This window comes from Penicillium angulare (assembly GCF_028827245.1).
Source record: "Penicillium angulare strain IBT 27051 chromosome Unknown utg000009l_segment0_segment0, whole genome shotgun sequence".
NCBI lineage: Eukaryota > Fungi > Ascomycota > Eurotiomycetes > Eurotiales > Aspergillaceae > Penicillium > Penicillium angulare.
This window is the reverse complement of record NW_026623168.1, coordinates 1245079-1261954: the sequence shown is the minus strand read 5'-3', so window position 1 is coordinate 1261954 and position 16876 is coordinate 1245079. Positions and strand designations below refer to the sequence as shown.

The following is a 16876-nucleotide window of genomic DNA, read 5'->3' as shown; positions in this document are numbered from 1 at the left end:
GCGTTAAGAATCAATAATTATTGAGTGTTTCTGCATCCTGGCAGAATCTCACGATTGATTATCTAGAGAAAGGATTGAATGACCCGAAACAAATCGTTGGGGGCTGAAAAGGACAAAAATTTGTGGCACATCCTCAGAAAGAACTTTGCTTCTATGCATAGCTGTGGGGCATTTCTATATTAGGCAAGGACCATAGAAGAGCAATTTAATTGCCAAGAGATGTATGTCAGACCGGAGATCTCGGGTTTCATCGGATACTTCAAAATGCCACTTCCTTGTCTTTATCACCCAATAACATTTGATGATCGCTTCGCTAAATATTGCGTTTTTTTCTTTATGTATGCAGCCTACTTTCAGATTGGACGCCTAAGAAAAGGGTCCGACGGATAAAACGAACGAATATTTTTCTAATCAAGATAGTATTCGAACCTTTAGATTCCCGTGTATCTCTGAATCTCGCTTCTCTTTTTCAATCATGAGACTTTCTACTATCGCATTATTGTTAGAGCTTCAAGCTTATCATGCCCTGGCATACACTCAGAATGCTTCCATTGTACTGAACACTTTGCATTTGATTGGATAGCGACTAACTTGAGCTTCATTCCAGGCCATTTCGGGAGCTCTCTCCGCCTCTGTAACCACTATACCGGAAGGCGTGATCCAAGTACCCATCGTCAACACTAGTATTGTTCCAGTGACTTGTACAAATATGCCATTTGGGTGAGTGTGTCGAGAACGCGATGCTGGATTTCCCATCGCATCTGGTACTTGGGATTTCATACAGTGGCAGTATTCTAACATCCATTTTAGTGTGAAAAATGCGACCCTGCTACCTATTGTGACTCCCCACAATTCATCATATACTTGCGCTTTCTTGATGTAAGTTCCTCTATGTTTGATGACAACATACCAGGCCAGTGACTAATATTGAATAAAGAGGGGCGTGCAGATATGGCATGGGAGAGGTCTCACCCGAAGAACCCTCCAACACATTTCAGTATTCGACGTTCGCTGCCCAATGTTGGTGGCCATTTGACCCTAGTACCGGGCTCAGTTACCCCTTGTAACGTGTAGCCTGCGAGATAGGATACTGTGTATGTTCTCAGACCAGCAGAGTGATGTTGGACAGGTTTGAAGTTTCGCTATTTGAAATATTTTCTTCTCTTTGAATTTGCCAAAAGAAGATTAGATGTGTTCTTGCCCCTAATGTAGGACTCCAGCTGTATTTCCTATCAAACAAGACAAGACAAAGTAGTGCAAATAATGCAAATAATGCAAATCAACCAAATTTAATGTTGATGTTTGTCTCTTTTGACCCACCAATCAGATCGACGCTCGCATATTGCCCGATAAGAAAGTCCACCAATCATAATCTGATGTTTCCGCAACAAATTAATCAAACAGCATCCAACATCGAGTCAACTGGTGGATATAGTGTTTGATGGCGATGCAATATTCAAGTCAATGAAATATAAATACAGTATCTTCCTGCCTTCGATAATCAGTGTTCAACTTCAACTTCAAATCAGCTTTCATCTGACCTCTAATCATTTCCCAATATTTCGCAATTCAATTCATCATCCCACATCACACTGCAAAATGACATCCATTTCGGGAGCCACTTTTGGCCAGAAATTCACCAATGTCAATGTCATCCAACTGAACTACAAGACGGTCGGAAATCACAGCATTCGAGCAGATGTGATAGTTCCAAAATCTCTGCCTGCTGGGCTAAGACCTGTCATAGCTCGAGTACATGGCGGTGGACTGGTAAGCATTTCGCCAATCTAACATGAAATGGGAAAATTAACTGATAAGTTAGACCGGAGGCGACTCAATGTTCTCTCCAATGTTTTCAGCTTGGCTTCCTGAGTTGGCAGAAACTCATGGCGCGATTATCGTCTCACCGAACTATCGCTTAATGCCCGAGGCCACGGGAGTTCAAATCTTGGAAGATATGGATGATTTCTGGACATGGCTTCATTCAGATACATTGCGAGACATTCTCAAATTGCATAACGTTATGATTGATCTAGACCGTGTTATGACGGCCGGGGAGTCAGCTGGTGGCCTGCTGAGCCTCTACTTGACATTCACTTACCCTGATCAAATCCGTGCAGCGACGACAGCCTACCCGCTCCTGAGCTGGGACGAGCCCGCCATTCTTCTCGATCATCCAAATCCAACAGAGCCAGAATCATTTATAGATGAGTACATTGCCAACATACAACCCGGGGAATTTGTCTCAGCCGATATAGACTACCAGCGGGCTCATCTCAGTATCGCAATTGCAGAGCACAAACGAGGATCGGGCTTATACACTCGCAACTCAGAGAACACAAGGTATTACGATACTATGTTTCAACTACCGAGATTGGATCAGCCAGATGTGAAACTTCCACCGGGCGGCTTGTTGATTATTCATGGAGTTGAAGATCGTGCTGTCTTGGTAGAAGCTAGCCACAGATTCGTGAACAAGGCTCGCAAGGCTTTGAAATCAAGGCAGGGCGGTGATAAAATTTCGCTTTGTTTGCGTCCTGGGGCGCATGGTTTTGATGCGGATTCATCGTTGAAAGAAGAATGGTTGACAAATGCTCTAGCGCCGGTGTTGAAAGATTGGTTGGAGTGAAATGGGGAATTAAGCGATCATTCACATTCATCTCGGAAGAAAATAAGCTTTCAATGCTCTTACAATTCGATTTTGTTAAATTTTTCAAGTACCCTGGGGTTCCTGGGATTTTACATAGAAGAAAGGAACTCGTATGCACACGTTGAGTTTCATTTTGTAAACGCCACCGGTGTATACTTTGATATATGCTCTATTAAGTTGTACATACTGAGTGAAGATATGCCACAATGTGAGTTGTGAGACTAATACACTATTTTGAGTCGAGAAAAAACTCTGAGTTGGGAGAAGTGGCATAAAGTCGTGAGTTAAGAGGGCGAGGTTAGGGAGCACGGTTAGTTTTATCTGTCCATTCCGTTTGCTTGGCACTATATTATTGAAATATTGTTAGTGAACCCGTCTTGAAGATCAATCAAAGGAAACACGAACCATTTGCCAATATGTTCCTTTATTTCGAAGCAGTTCCAGATGGCTGCCCTGTTCGACGATTCGCGATCCTTGTCCATTCTCATTCTCCCCAAAGACAAAGATGACATCTGCCTTCTGGATAGTTGCTAATCTATGTGCGACCGCGACAATGGTCATGCTTCTCTTCTCAGCTAATCGTTCAAGAGCAGCTTGGACCAACTTTTCGGACTGCGAGTCCAGACTAGATGTCGCCTCGTCCAGAAGGAGGAGTGATGGTTTTCTCAAGAGTGCACGTGCGATACATAGTCTTTGTCGCTGTCCTCCACTAAGAGCGGCTTGAGCTTTGATACCCAATTCTGTAGAGTATCCTTCTGGCAGGGAGATTATGAAGTTGTGAATCTCAGCGTCAGAGCATGCCTTGATTAATTCGTCCTCGGTATACTCTGTGCTATCAAGTCCAACCGTGATGTTGTCGCGGATAGTGCCCTCGAATAGACGTGGTTCCTGAGCCACTAAAGATAATGTTCTTCGATAAGATGTTGTGTCAATGGCGCTGATATCATCCCCATTCAGGTGGATATTTCCTTGGAAGGGTTTATAAAACCGCTCTAGTAACGATATCACTGTGGTCTTACCACAGCCGGAAGGGCCAACGAACGCAACAAACTGGCCGCTTTCGATCGCAAGGTTGAGTCCCGTGAAAAGAGGAGCGTCCTGCGAGGCATATTTAAACGCAATATCTTGAAAGAGGAGTCGTGCACCAGGCTGGCTGGACCCATTAACCATGCTCTTTCCAGAACTCATCAGAATCTCGTCACCACTCGGTCTGAAATTCAATATACGATTCGCAGATGCCGTAGCCTGGGCAATGTTGGGTCCGAAACTAAAGAACTGTCCCGCTTGTTGGCCACCGATGATGATCGCCATGTATACAACGAAAAAAGAAGTAGGCTCATACTCCCTCGCGGCGAGAAGTTGGCCTCCATACCAGAATGTTAGTGCCATGGCGCAAAGCTCTACACTATCGGAGAAAGCAAAAACCAAGGTTGCTGGCATAGCTTTGCGGAAAGCTTTCTTCTGCTGCAGCTTCAACAGGCCTGAATAATGGTCCAGAATAGTGTTCTCCATGGTTAATGATGAAACGGTTCTGAAGGCTTCGATGGCCTCTGCTGCGAATTGAGAACTGCCTGCATAGACGGCTGTGTTAAGAGCGTCGAATTGCATTTCGTATCGAATGCGCATGAAGGCAGCAAGGAATACACAGGGGAGAGCAGCAAACACAGCTACAAGACTTAACTTCCACCCAAATGAAAATGCGATGGCGACACAACCTATCATGCTGAATATTGAAATGACAGGGAAAGCACCATTTAGCCCAATCAATTCCTGGATTTTTCTTGGATCTGTGGCCAGGTTAGATACCAGGGAGCCAGAGGCGTTTTCTTTCAGGTCATAGAATGGAACGGGCTTCTTCAGAATGTTTGAAAAGTATTCTGTCCGACACGAGGCAGTAATTTCCTATATATCAAGTTAGAAGAGGCTATAATACTTCCATTTTAAAGGATGAACAAACAATGGACAGTCTATTCGCTGAGTATCCAACGGCGGAATAACAGGCGGCGATACCCAGGGCTAGAACAAAGAACATCAAGGCCCAGAAGTTGGCTTGGTGGGTCAATTCGTCTCCAGTGAGAGTGAATACGTTAATGATATTTGCAAATAGCCAACTTTGCAAAGGAAAAGCAGCTGGTTCACCAAAATTAGCAGGGAAAATAGTGAGTTAACACGATATAGAACATACCTCCGGCACCCAACATCCCCAACAGCGCAAGAAGGCAAAGTACCCAATGTCCTCGCGCTTCGTAGATGAACAACCCAGTACTTGCAAAGAAACCACGTTTCTTGTATTTCTTAACCTCTTCGCTTTCTGGGCCTTTCGGTACAGCAGCTGTAAATTGATCTAATTCTTTTTCCAAGGCTTCTTTAATTTCCATCGGCTCGTCATCCTCTTCGGTATCAATATCAAGTCTCTGAGCGTTCACCAGGCCGCGATAAAGACCATTTTCCATTGCAACAAGTTCTTCATGCGTTCCGTCTTCGACACTTACGCCTTCCCGGAGAACAAAAATACGGTCGGCACGTCGAATTGTGGACAATCGGTGGGCAATAACGATTGTGGTGCGGTTCTCGGACACGCGATCGAGGGCCGCTTGGACGATCTTCTCTCCACGAACATCAATAGCGCTTGTAGCCTCGTCCAGGATTAGAATAGCCGGTTCTTTCACGATGCTTCGAGCAATGACTAGACGCTGCTTTTGGCCACCACTGAGCTTGGTGCCATTTTCTCCGACGATAGTCTCGTATCCCTGGAAGAAAATATTAGTGGTAGGACAAAAAGATGTAACTAAATCAAATAGCAGTGAACATACATTAGGAAGTCGATCAATGAACTCGTCTGCGAATGCTTCTTTGCACGCGTTTTCCACCAGTCTGGCCTTGACTGAATCAGGCTCGTTTTCCCACTGTGTACCAACAAGACCATAGGAGATATTCTTGAAAATGGTATCATTGAATAGAAATGGTTCTTGCTGCACAAGACCGATTTGAGATCTCCACCATTTCAAATCCAATTCCTCGATATTACGTTCGCCCAAACAGATTTTTCCCTCTTGGGGGGCGTACCATCTTTCTAGAAGAGCGATTATAGTACTCTTGCCAGAGCCCGACGGTCCCACCAACGCTGTGGTAGCACCTTTCGCAATCCGAATGTTCATTCCGCGAAGAATCTTGCTGTCCGGTCGGGCAGGGTATGTAAACTGGATATCCTGGAAAGTGATATCCCCCTGGGCTAAAGCATCGGGGTCACTGACACCTCCAGGGGGAATTCTTTCCGAATCTATGATTTCGAAAAACGCGAGGGACGCGCTGGCTGCTTGGAATATCATCACCAGAGGAGTTGCGATGTTTCCTAAGACAGTCACTGCAACCATGACAGAAAAGAATACACTGCGAAGAAGGGGTTAGTAAAGGAAAAAAGAAAAGATGTACTGGTCCACGGATCCACTGACATGATGACCGTATTGATATCTGCAATATGACCCTCTCTAAACAGTTTAAGTCCAAGCCAGAATGCTAATGAGTAGCTTGTATAGATAGCAAAGAAGATGAGGCCAAATTGGATTCCCAGGGCGATGGCCATGCTTCGTCCTCTGTTGCGCGATTCCACGACCCATTTTTGGTATTTTCGAGCAAGAGTGGTCTCAGCGCCGAGCGAGATGACGGTTCGAATGGAGCTAAAGACTTCTGCCGCAACTGCCGAATGCTTCTCGTCTGCCTTATCTACTAGTTTTTGGGTCTTGGAGATAAAGGGCAGTGTCAGACTGCAGGCGATGATGATGAATAAAAGACAAGAGCTGGTGGCAAGAGTGAGAGCCCATGAGTACGTAAAGGCAATAATATATGCTGCAATCAAAAGCGCCATTGACTGAAATAGAATTGCTAACTTGTCCGAGATACTCTGTTGGATCGAGTTGGAGAGAACAGTAATGGCGTTGATGACTGTACCAACTGACACTTGGTCCAGTTTGCTGATGGGCTGAGAGAAAAGCGCGTTCATGTACTCCAATCTCAAAGCAGCTGAGACTCGAAGACTAATGACGCGAAAGCAGTACTGTAGTGAGAAAGAGTCAGATTTGATGTGTGTATATGGTAGTCTTTCAGGGTGCCACGGGTTACCATTGAGAAGTATGTCAACACAAATTTTGCGATGAATAGATAAACGATGTACAAACTTCACTGAGAGTTAGTCGTGCAAAGTGATAGTTCATGTTTGGGATTTTTACCTTAATTGACTGACGGACGCTTTGAATTGGGCTTCGGTGGTTGAAGATCCGGGCGTGAAATAATCACTAAAGTGGCCTACCAATCCACCCAAAACGATATTCATGATCGGCAATGGCTGATTTCGAACAAAAAGTAAGTTCCAAGTCCAATCAGTCCGAGGAATACAAATTGCGAGAGTACACATACCACACCAGAGCCGATGGCGCTAATGAGAGCGACCACGAGGACCATCCGATCTGCATTCGTAGTGTATGAGAGAACACGCTAAATATAAGAATTAGCAACATAAATCAAATGATATCAAATGCAAAAAGCACGAACAAAATAGTTCTTGAGCGAGGCAGACTGCTCGTTGGCATCTTCGGACTCTTTCTTAGCGACTTCGGCGACATCAGTGGGTTCTGGCGTTGATTCATCTGCTATAATAGACGAAGCGGAAAGTGAGACTATCTGAGGCTTATCTGACCTCTTATCATGACCCTCTTGGGGGGGATTTTGAGGGAGATGCCCATCTTGTTCCATCGGGTTGGTATCCCCGAAATGCGACCAGTGAATCGAGCGTAGTGGAAGCGATAAATTGTGACGCCTTTGGAAGATGCTGAGTTGATTTCTACGAGCGTCACAACATCAAACTTAGCGAGTGATAACTGATTCTGCGTCACAAAATACGGATACGAGCGTTCCTGGATTAGGGAGGTGGAAGATGACAGATTTTTCTAATATAATCAAAGCTTCTCAGAGACGGGACAACGCCGGTACAAATATAATGACAGCGAGCGGAGCGAACACGAGGCTGCCATACTTAGAAATGGTGGATCGAGCCGCTTCCTCAAGCTTGTACAGGGTAGGATTAGACGATTCTCCGTGAATTTATCTTCCTTTTCATTTCTCCCTGTTCTGCTCTTCTGCCTACGGCGCCTCATCAGGCCAGAAGCGGAGATTTCGCTCACGTTCCCTCCCTCGGATCCACCGGGATATCCACTCCGGTACGCAAAGTCACCAATCATACGGAGGATAATAGATGATCACCGGTTCGGATACTCGGATTTGACTTGTCCCGAGTGCAGGTCTTGTTCTGTGCATAACATATTAGACTTTGTTGAAGAAAGACTCCAAACAACGAAGCAACCTTGGAAACACCTGCCTGATTTTCCAAAAAAATACAAACAAAGATTTACTACTGAATGAGGATAAAATAATTGGATATTGCTCAAATTCTTCATCTCCCTCAAAATACAACTAAAGAAATAGATACACATATTATTCTATTAAAAAGAACACCAGTCGAAGTGGAAAGAATAGCAAACGCATATAGATTCCAAGGTTCTATAGCAGACTCTCAAACACCAGAATATTCCGCCCTAGAATTCATCCCGAAGTCCCAAGGAGTTCATTTTTATACTCTCCCTGGCCCTTCCCTGCTAGCCCTGGTCCTGATCATGGCGGTAGTGCTGGCCCTGGTGGTGCTGCTGCTGCTACTATAGGTGGAAGATACGGTCCTGGTGGTACTCGCGGTGGCATTGCCACTGGTTCTGCTACTAGTGGTGGTCCTGATATCGGTGGTACTGGTGTTGGTGGTACTGCTGCTGGCCCTCCTACTGCGGCGAGGGGATAAAAGAAACCGTCGGTTGCATCTAAGACCCACTGTACCCCATAATGAGGCACCCTGGAAGGAGGTGGATTGCGATTTATACGATCGACTCTTGGGAGCATATCAGCCGCGTAAATATCTGATTTATTAGTGCCAGCACAGAGAGTGACCATTTGCGCAGGTGCAGTCGCGACATAGTACATGTTCCGTAACCATGGACCATTCAGCCTCACCTGGCCCTGGTTTTGATTTTGGTCAAATACCGCGCAAGGAATACAGTCCCAGGCACCCATAAAGTCTCGGTTATCATTCCTATCTAGCCCCCTGATATTTACGTCCACCAAAATGATTTTCATCACAGATCGTGCACCACTTGCCATGCGAAAGACTTCATAGCCCATAAGGTGCGACACTGGGGCGGGCCGCATGCCTGCATTGTTTCCCATCAAGTTTTGCATATCATCATTGAAAATATTCATCGTACTCGCTCCTGTATCATCCGAAAACTTTAACTCCAGTTCAGGAAAAGGTACGCCAGTGCGATCGAACGTATTATCCCGAGGATACATGGGGTCAACTGGGACCGCCTGGGAGAGTCGGATGGTGAGATCGACCTACGAAAGAAGACAAAAAATTAGTCATTGTTTCATTGTTGTCTTTTTGAGAGTTCCGCGATCCTGGAATGTACTAGTAGTACCTACTTCTACTTTGCCATGCATATCATGCGTCGAGGATGTGTATTTATTTACAAGCATGGCAGTTTTGGGCTGCCGTGAGTAAACCTAATCATTCATTCTCATCAGTGTTCTTTAGTCTTTGCTATACGAAAATTTGGATGCTTCAACTCACTCCTTCAACCCAGAACCCTCCTATTCCTCGGTTTTCCTCGGTGTTCAGTCTTCCAAAATCCTCCCAGGAGAATGGCGAGGGGCCACCAACCATTCTGCCTTGAGCCCAGTAGGTGGCATTATCGTCGAATAGTAGCTGACCAGCTTTATAAGCTAACAGTATTGTAAGGACGTTTGGAAGTTCTCCGCATGGATCTTCAATTTTCTCCAGATGGTCACGTATCACTTGGAGAGTTCCTATACGTTGAATAACGTGCGAACTTTTGCCTGGGTATTGATACATTACGGCTCTATTGATTTCACATATATCTGTTATACATGATTCCGCTAAGAAGACTCGGATCGGTTCAATGAAACAAATCACTCACTTGCGGAGATCCCTTTCCTCCCTTAACCGTGCAATCTTTTCCTGAAATGTGTTTCTGGGAAATCCCTGCGCGATTCGCCATTCGCATCTTTTGATCCGTCCATCATAATCATCGTAGGCAAACTCAACATCGTCCCGGATCAGCACTGCCTTTGAATTATCTCCATTCCCCCCCTTTCTCTGGGGCGCTTTTGCGTTGTCCCAGAACGTCTCCAAGGACTCACTATATATGGAGGTAGGCCGGACCAGTGGCTCCTCTTCCTACTCTGACTCGACATCTCAGACTTGCGCTATTTCAAGTTATGGTGCTCGGTCTTTCCAGAGAATTAAGTAGACTATTTCAGCTTCTTTTTATTATCTTCGCGAATCACCTGGTTCGTCACTGGACATATAAGGCCTAAATAGAACTAGTAAAACGAAAAGAAAAGTTTCTGAAAAATGAAATATGCGGACAGAATAGCCCTTGATTCTTATACAGCAGCATCTAAAAGTGCTATCTTTCAGACAACTCATACTTTTCGATGGTGGTACGTACCCCTTCCCTTTATTATTTGAAAGTAAAATTTGGAAGAATACCGCTCTTCTGTCTATTTATAAACCTTTCAAGGCAAGAACCACGGGGACAACGACATGGGATCTCGTGAGTCGAATAAAGCAATAGGCTCTTTGATAATGGTGTTTTTGGTTGCTTTTAGTGATGGAGATTGACTTAGCGACAAAGAAAGATGAGAGATTCACTGGAATGACAAAGAACACGATCAGTCGTCCTACTGTCGCTTCCAGGGCTTTTTGAAATCCCAATGGCCACTAGTGATATTGAGAATATTGATTCCATTCAAAGGAACTGCGTATTCATAATGGTAATCTTTTACATGTTGACTAATCTGGAGAATAGCTGTGATGGCCCTGGGGAAAGTTAATGGATGGTATAGATTGGGATATGCGTTCATCAAGCACAGCCAAAACCATCAAGACTACGAGTCTCCATTTCAAACTCGAGGCTGAGCTCCAGATCGAGACTTGCTTACTCTAATACCGAAAGATTGTTATAAGTAATAGATGGTGCAGTATAAATATTTTCCTCCTCCTTGTCTTTTTACCTCACAAACGACCACAATCTCCATGGATCCGGTTACCCTGAAAGCTAACATGACGAAGAAACCGTTTCCTTCTTTTTACTTTGGTCCGAGAGCGATGTCATCTTGTGAAGAAACCTCCTGCCAAGCCAAGAATGAAGCCAGTGCATTAAAGTGACTTTGTATCGAAAGTAGTATGTAAAACCCCGAGGACAATGGAAATGACGCTATCCCCAATCCGGACCGGAACTGGGTTATTGACCTCTCCGGGGGCGCTATGGCCCAATTCGCTCTAGCGCGGAAAAACCTCCCACGCATAAAACTCGCGTTTCGCGTCCCCAACAAATTGATTTCCTTTCTCCATCTACAGTTTACATTTCCAAATGTAAATACATTGGGGCTCCACAATGTGGCTTGCTGATGGTTACCCGATGGCTTCGGCCTTCATGGGTTTCTTTCCGTTCCCGGCCCTGGAGAGTAAAGACGCTTCTCTTCCCTAGGCATTCTCTACGCTGGGGCTTTCTTCGGAATGCTCTTGGGTGTTCAAGGGGGAAGGGCGTCACATACTTTATTAAATCATCACTCGAAGGTCTCGAATATACCTGACTACGGAGTAGTAAATGAGCATATAGAGAATATAAAATGATGTTTATTCCAGAAATATGTCACCTATCCCCACGAAGCGAACCTTTACGCGAAAGAACCACCACCACGTACGCAGTCTTAAATCAGTAGGCCTTTTGAACCTAACATCCAAAAAGCATTGGATTTATTTGACAGGAGCACAAGGCTACTTGCATGTACGAGCTATTCAGAAATCCCACTGCTTCATCCAGTTCTCGAACAGAGGCGCATCGATCTCCTTCAAGTTCCTCAAGGTCTTACTCGCAACCTCAGTCTTGGTTGTCTCGGTAGATGGACCGGCTTCATCACTATATGTGATGGCCTTGAAGAAATCGAGGATCTTCAGAGCAGGCTTATCTTTAAGATCGCTTTCCGTGGGGCTGGTAAAGCCCTCGAGAGTCTTTACCCATGTATGAACATCAACTGGCTCGACATCAAAGTACTTGGTGACGGCTGGAATCAGATCTTCCCATTCGGTTTTCCTGGGGTTCACAATGTGGAAAGCTGCACATGGCTCATCTTCCTGGGTAACGCGTCGGCTGCGGACAATATCTGCGATGGCTTTGGCCGTAACATCCTAGGAGAAGGCCTCTTAGATAGAGTTATGCAAAATAGAATGGATCATAAAATTAGCAACATACCACTGGAACCCATTGTACAGAAACTGAACCAAGAGAACTCGGAATTTGCTTGATCGTCTTTGAGGTCGCAACCAAGGATGGCACCCATTCTTGCTTATTCCACATTCCCTTCTCCGTTGTTGGTCCTCCAATTTGACCAACACGGTGAATACTGGTGGGGATACCACATTTAGCTGAAGCAGCTGCACAGATTCGCTCGGAAACATGCTTTGATTCACCATACCCCTGGCGAAGGACCGAGCTAGGGTCAGTGAAAATGATTTCAGGGATAGAAGGCCCTTGACTATAGCCCTCGATTGTGGAAATGGATGAAATAAAATGGATATGAGCCTGTTTTTCACTGGCAATACTGAAATCGACGAGACGACGCACACCCTCAATATGAGGTTGCTCGAAGGCTTCAACTCGGTGGTTAAAGTTGACTTTCCAGGCATTATGAATGATGGTATCGACACTTTCCAGGAGCTCTTCGTATTTTGTCTCATCAAGCCCAAGTCTTTCATCGCCGAAATTTGCCTGGAGAAATTCAACCCGGCGTGGAAACTTGTTGAATCCTACTAGACCCTTCTCACGCAGGCTCTGCAGCTGTCTCGGCGCGGCATCATTAGACCGATTGAGGCAGTAGATCTTAGAGACACTGAGGTCGCGCAGAAGCTCGTGCAAAAGATAAGCACCCAGGGAACCAGTCGAGCCCGTGAGAATGACACTGTGACTTTCGCCAACATCGTCGGAGTATTTCCCAACGAGTCCAGCAATTCTAACTTCGCGATCCTCGTCACTTTCTACAATCTCTTCTACAGCCCCAGAGTCTTTCCCTTGTAGAAGGTCATATACATATCCTGTGAGTTGGACAATGGTTGGGCGGGAGTAAAGCTGTGAATTCCCAAAGGCTGTCTCCAAATCCGGTCGAGCAGAGCGCAGTGAGGCCTGGAGAATTTGACCCAATCGGAGAGTTTGCAGGGAGTCGACGCCCAGGGCAAATATATCGGCATTCTCATCAACCGTAGGTGTATCCAAGATATCCAACAGGACCTGAGTTACATATGTCGCGACGTCCGATCGAGAAGCATCCTTAGGAAGTTGATCCACATTGATTTGATCTCCAGCCTCATAAATTGAATCTATCTCTGTGGCATAGTCACTTGTAGCAACACGACGTTTGATCGTACCCTTGGGAGTCAGTGGGAATGGCTTCAACTGGGACGCAATCGCGACACGCTCTTTCATAAGCTGGGCATACGCAGGAGCAGTTCTATTAGCCTTCTGCGCCAAAGGCCAAATCTCATCGATCAAAGAGTTTGGTTCTCCGCTCCATACAGACCAGTCTGGTTCGATAATGGCAGCAGTTTGGAAACGTCCTTGTCCAACTACCAAAACGTGATTCACGAGTGGGTGGCTTGCAATGGTCTCCTCCATCGAATTGGGATTGAACTTCTCTCCATTGCTGAGGACAATGAGATCATCTTGACGGCCCACGTAAAGCCACAATCCATCCTTGGTGGGATGAGACGCGAATAAGTCGCCAGTGTGGTACTCTGTCTTGTCTGGATAAGTATGGAAAACGGCCTTACCCTCTCTGCTGTCTCCTCGTTGGACGACGAGCTCATATAGTCCGTCACCAACGTTGTGCATTTCCAAGCCGGCATTGGGGTTGAACTCGAGATAAGCCCAATCTTTCTTATCTTCCGGAAGAAGCGCTGGGATGATGCTGCATTCACTTGTTCCCAGGACCGACTGGATCGTCACTCCCTCTGCGAGACGGTCTCCTACATGCGTTACCAGCGGTGAGCCTCCAAAAGTAATATAATCAAACTTGCATAGACTGTTATATCCGAGCTCTGACTTGCATAAGTCCTCTATGAGAGATGAAGCAATGATGGCTATCTTGGGCTCAGTGTCCTTGACAATTTGGTCAAACAATTCATCTGTGAGCGGCCTCTCCGGCCCCAGAACGAAAGCGTTCTGGTATGAAAGGGGTATCATGATGCTGAGGATGCCCATCAAATGGAAGAAAGGACTCATAGTGAAGAGCAACTTCCCTGGGCTATTTGCAGGAGCGTAACTGCAGCCTCTTCCCTCTGGCAATGGGACTGTCCCGACATCTCCAATTGCCTGGAGATAGCCATTTGTCATCGGGACCGGCTTGGGCATTCCTATAAGTCGGAGATCGTGTTACTTCATTACTTCGATTATCTGATCTTGTATAGGAGTTACCTGTAGTTCCTGAACTATGGATGTAAATCGCTATGCGATCCTCTGCATCTTCGACCGGCTCCTTCACCACGGGGGCAGGGGTTTCCCCATCGAGATCGAACAACTCCCAGAGAGCGGGAGTCTGTACAGTTTCCAACGAGGGGTCTGCTACTTTCAACTCTTCTATTTGTCGGCTTCTCTCTGAGCTGTACGCGAGCTTGGTGGAATTCGTTGCTGCTAGAATGTGTCGTGATGCTTGCTCCGAGTTCCTTGTGGAAAGAAGAAGGGCCTTAGGACTTCTTTAGTAGGTCAATCTTTTTGAGGAGAAAAGTCGCTTCTTACAACATGCCTCAGCCTCATGCAGGCAAAGATAAATGCTATATAGCGGATGTCGTTGGCACCGACATATGCGATGGTCTCGGGCTCATCCGAGGATGTAACATTCTCTTGAATCCATATCGCTGTGCGATTAATCGCATTCACGAGGGCTTTGAAATTGACTCTTACCCATCCTTCAGAAATGTCAGAAGAGACAGGTTGGATACAGTACAGTGCATCCGGATTGTTGGCAGCGATTGAATCGAGGATTCGCAGTGGTGTACGGTCAATCTTGAATTGCCCCATTTTTAGATATAACCGATAAAAAAAGGACGCCTTAATTTCACGAATCTGGTCGAGAGAGATTATAAGTCTTTAAGAGCTCTGTTCATCCCCGCTAGCATGTCTCTCATCGTGCGTCTATGACTTGGCCCATGGTAGTACGTGTAATGGAGACACCTGCAGAACTATAGAACCTAATGCATCTCAGGTTACACAGCAGGAAGTTCTCGCAGGATGATAGAGCAATTACATCCAACCTCGAACGGACACGTATACATCAAAGGTCACGAATAAATTTCCACAGCTGCAGATGCAACGAACTAGAAGACCTGGAGCTCATTGCCATATTTGGTCTAGACAAACTTTCGGGTGGCAATACTATTTTCAAATCACATTCACGAGCATCACTTGGGAAAATCAGCCGACGGTCCCTGATACCAACTTGCGGTGAAAAGCCAGCCTTCGAAGACGAAGTGGGGTAAGTAGTGCAGTAATCTCAATATTGGGGTACAGAGTACTCTGTGATTGCAAAGCTCAGCCACGCCACATACGAACTGGATATTTTCTGGCCTGAGGACACCGTGCCCTTGATCAACATCTTGATCACTGAGTATTCTGCCTCTAGGAGCCTTACTTAACCCTCGGGTTTGCTCCTGGGAATCCTCTTGAGGTGTCTCGAGAATCCTGGAATTGATTGGTTAGCCGCTTACTCTTCCGCAATGCCAAGTGCGAAGTTAAGTCGGAACGGGACGATCGTCATCAGATAGGTTCGTATTATCCCCGCCTGTTCACCGCATTTTACGAAATTGAGGTTACACATTATGAGGAACTACTAACTAATCCAATGAAACACAGTAATTTAGAAATGTTTAAGTTTTCATATATCTGCACCGAACCGTCACTTACTAGTGGCTTAGCTGAAAGCTTCCCAACTCTCCACTTTCCCCTCATCTTGTGTGACTGATCATCTTGATCACCTTGGAGTGCTATAATTCAACTGGCTCAGCTGAAAATCTCGCGATCTCCCTACTGTACTCATCTTGTGTAACAACGGAGTATGCAGAATGACAATAACCTGATCAAACTCATTATTAATGACGAAATCTTTCAAAGAGTACCAGAAGACCTTCCAGCTCCAGAATTACCACTACACGCAGCTAGAACTCCCCATCAGATTGACATGTCTCGACATAGACAAGGACTACAACATCCGCATCAGAGCCGAAGTCGCCAACCCCCAAGCCAATGAATTTACCGCCAAAATCTGGACCTGGTTCGACACGAAGCTCTACTCTGCCGGTATGAGTTGGGTTGAAAAAAACTCAGAAGCTGCCATTCCTCCAGTCCGGCATCTTCGATACGAACGAAATCCGCGACTGGCGAAGTCCCCAGCACGACAACTCGAAATATATCCAGTTCTCTAATCCCTTCCCCTCTGCGCCGAAGGTGGTCTGCTTCCTCACGTATTTTGATTTGAAGAAGGGGAAGAATGCGTCTCAAGGTGATTCCGTCTAATATTACACACATCGGCTTTCAGATTACCATTAAGTTGTGGTATGATAGTGTATTGTACGGAGCTAGCACCACCTGGATTGCCTACCCGGATGGTATACCTGGTGTCGATAGCGGTCGGTTTTCCACCGCGGATATTCACGATTGGCAGAATACGTAGCAGAAGAATTCGTCAATTGTCGCCTTTAACTCGCAGTTCAGTAACCCCCCAAGCTTATTTGTAGGTCTGGATGAACTCGACTACAACAGTGATTATAATCTGCGGCTGAGACTGGAGACACCTGATGTCACGCAGACTGGGTTCAAGTGGGATCTGGATGTGTTTGATTCGGAGATGTATCAGTCTGGGGCGAGCTACTTTGCGTGTGATAACTCTGCATTGTCTTAGCTCCAAGTATGTCTAGTCATCAACGAGCAGCATAGCTGAATCTTTTGGGTGGGGGTTGAAGACCAACTTATGATCAATATTTGTCAATTTTCTAAGAAGATAACTAACATCCGTGTTACAAACCCAATATTTCAGCTTTATTAAATAAGTAGTCATTAG

General features: G+C 45.6%; 6 protein-coding genes across 6 annotated transcripts; 2 read left to right on the top strand and 4 right to left on the bottom strand.

Moving 5' to 3' along the window:
- Nucleotides 1–1599: 1599 nt before the first annotated feature.
- On the top strand, nucleotides 1600–2629 carry N7478_012031 (alpha/beta hydrolase family protein; the record flags this gene model as incomplete). The annotated part of the gene is made up of 2 exons (XM_056928245.1): nucleotides 1600–1770; nucleotides 1823–2629. 2 exons carry the CDS (start codon nucleotides 1600–1602, stop codon nucleotides 2627–2629), a joined length of 978 nt encoding a protein of 325 aa, XP_056773972.1.
- A 338-nt stretch (nucleotides 2630–2967) lies between these two features.
- Nucleotides 2968–7399, bottom strand: N7478_012030 (ABC transporter permease/ATP-binding protein; the record flags this gene model as incomplete). The annotated part of the gene is made up of 9 exons (XM_056928244.1): nucleotides 2968–2994; nucleotides 3056–4552; nucleotides 4608–4780; nucleotides 4836–5400; nucleotides 5464–6040; nucleotides 6103–6704; nucleotides 6891–6992; nucleotides 7064–7141; nucleotides 7199–7399. 9 exons carry the CDS (start codon nucleotides 7397–7399, stop codon nucleotides 2968–2970), a joined length of 3822 nt encoding a protein of 1273 aa, XP_056773971.1.
- A 915-nt stretch (nucleotides 7400–8314) lies between these two features.
- N7478_012029 (uncharacterized protein) lies at nucleotides 8315–9599 on the bottom strand (the record flags this gene model as incomplete). Its single annotated transcript, XM_056928243.1, has 3 exons — nucleotides 8315–9082; nucleotides 9170–9250; nucleotides 9318–9599. The coding sequence occupies 3 exons, from the start codon at nucleotides 9597–9599 to the stop codon at nucleotides 8315–8317; spliced, it is 1131 nt and encodes a 376-aa protein (XP_056773970.1).
- Nucleotides 9600–11570: 1971 nt separating this feature from the next.
- Nucleotides 11571–14841, bottom strand: N7478_012028 (uncharacterized protein; the record flags this gene model as incomplete). Its single annotated transcript, XM_056928242.1, has 4 exons — nucleotides 11571–11960; nucleotides 12025–14177; nucleotides 14239–14506; nucleotides 14560–14841. The coding sequence occupies 4 exons, from the start codon at nucleotides 14839–14841 to the stop codon at nucleotides 11571–11573; spliced, it is 3093 nt and encodes a 1030-aa protein (XP_056773969.1).
- Nucleotides 14842–15234: 393 nt separating this feature from the next.
- Nucleotides 15235–15637, bottom strand: N7478_012027 (uncharacterized protein; the record flags this gene model as incomplete). Its single annotated transcript, XM_056928241.1, has 3 exons — nucleotides 15235–15336; nucleotides 15369–15501; nucleotides 15528–15637. 3 exons carry the CDS (start codon nucleotides 15635–15637, stop codon nucleotides 15235–15237), a joined length of 345 nt encoding a protein of 114 aa, XP_056773968.1.
- A 274-nt stretch (nucleotides 15638–15911) lies between these two features.
- N7478_012026 (H-type lectin domain-containing protein) lies at nucleotides 15912–16717 on the top strand (the record flags this gene model as incomplete). Its single annotated transcript, XM_056928240.1, has 2 exons — nucleotides 15912–16116; nucleotides 16554–16717. 2 exons carry the CDS (start codon nucleotides 15912–15914, stop codon nucleotides 16715–16717), a joined length of 369 nt encoding a protein of 122 aa, XP_056773967.1.
- Nucleotides 16718–16876: the final 159 nt, after the last annotated feature.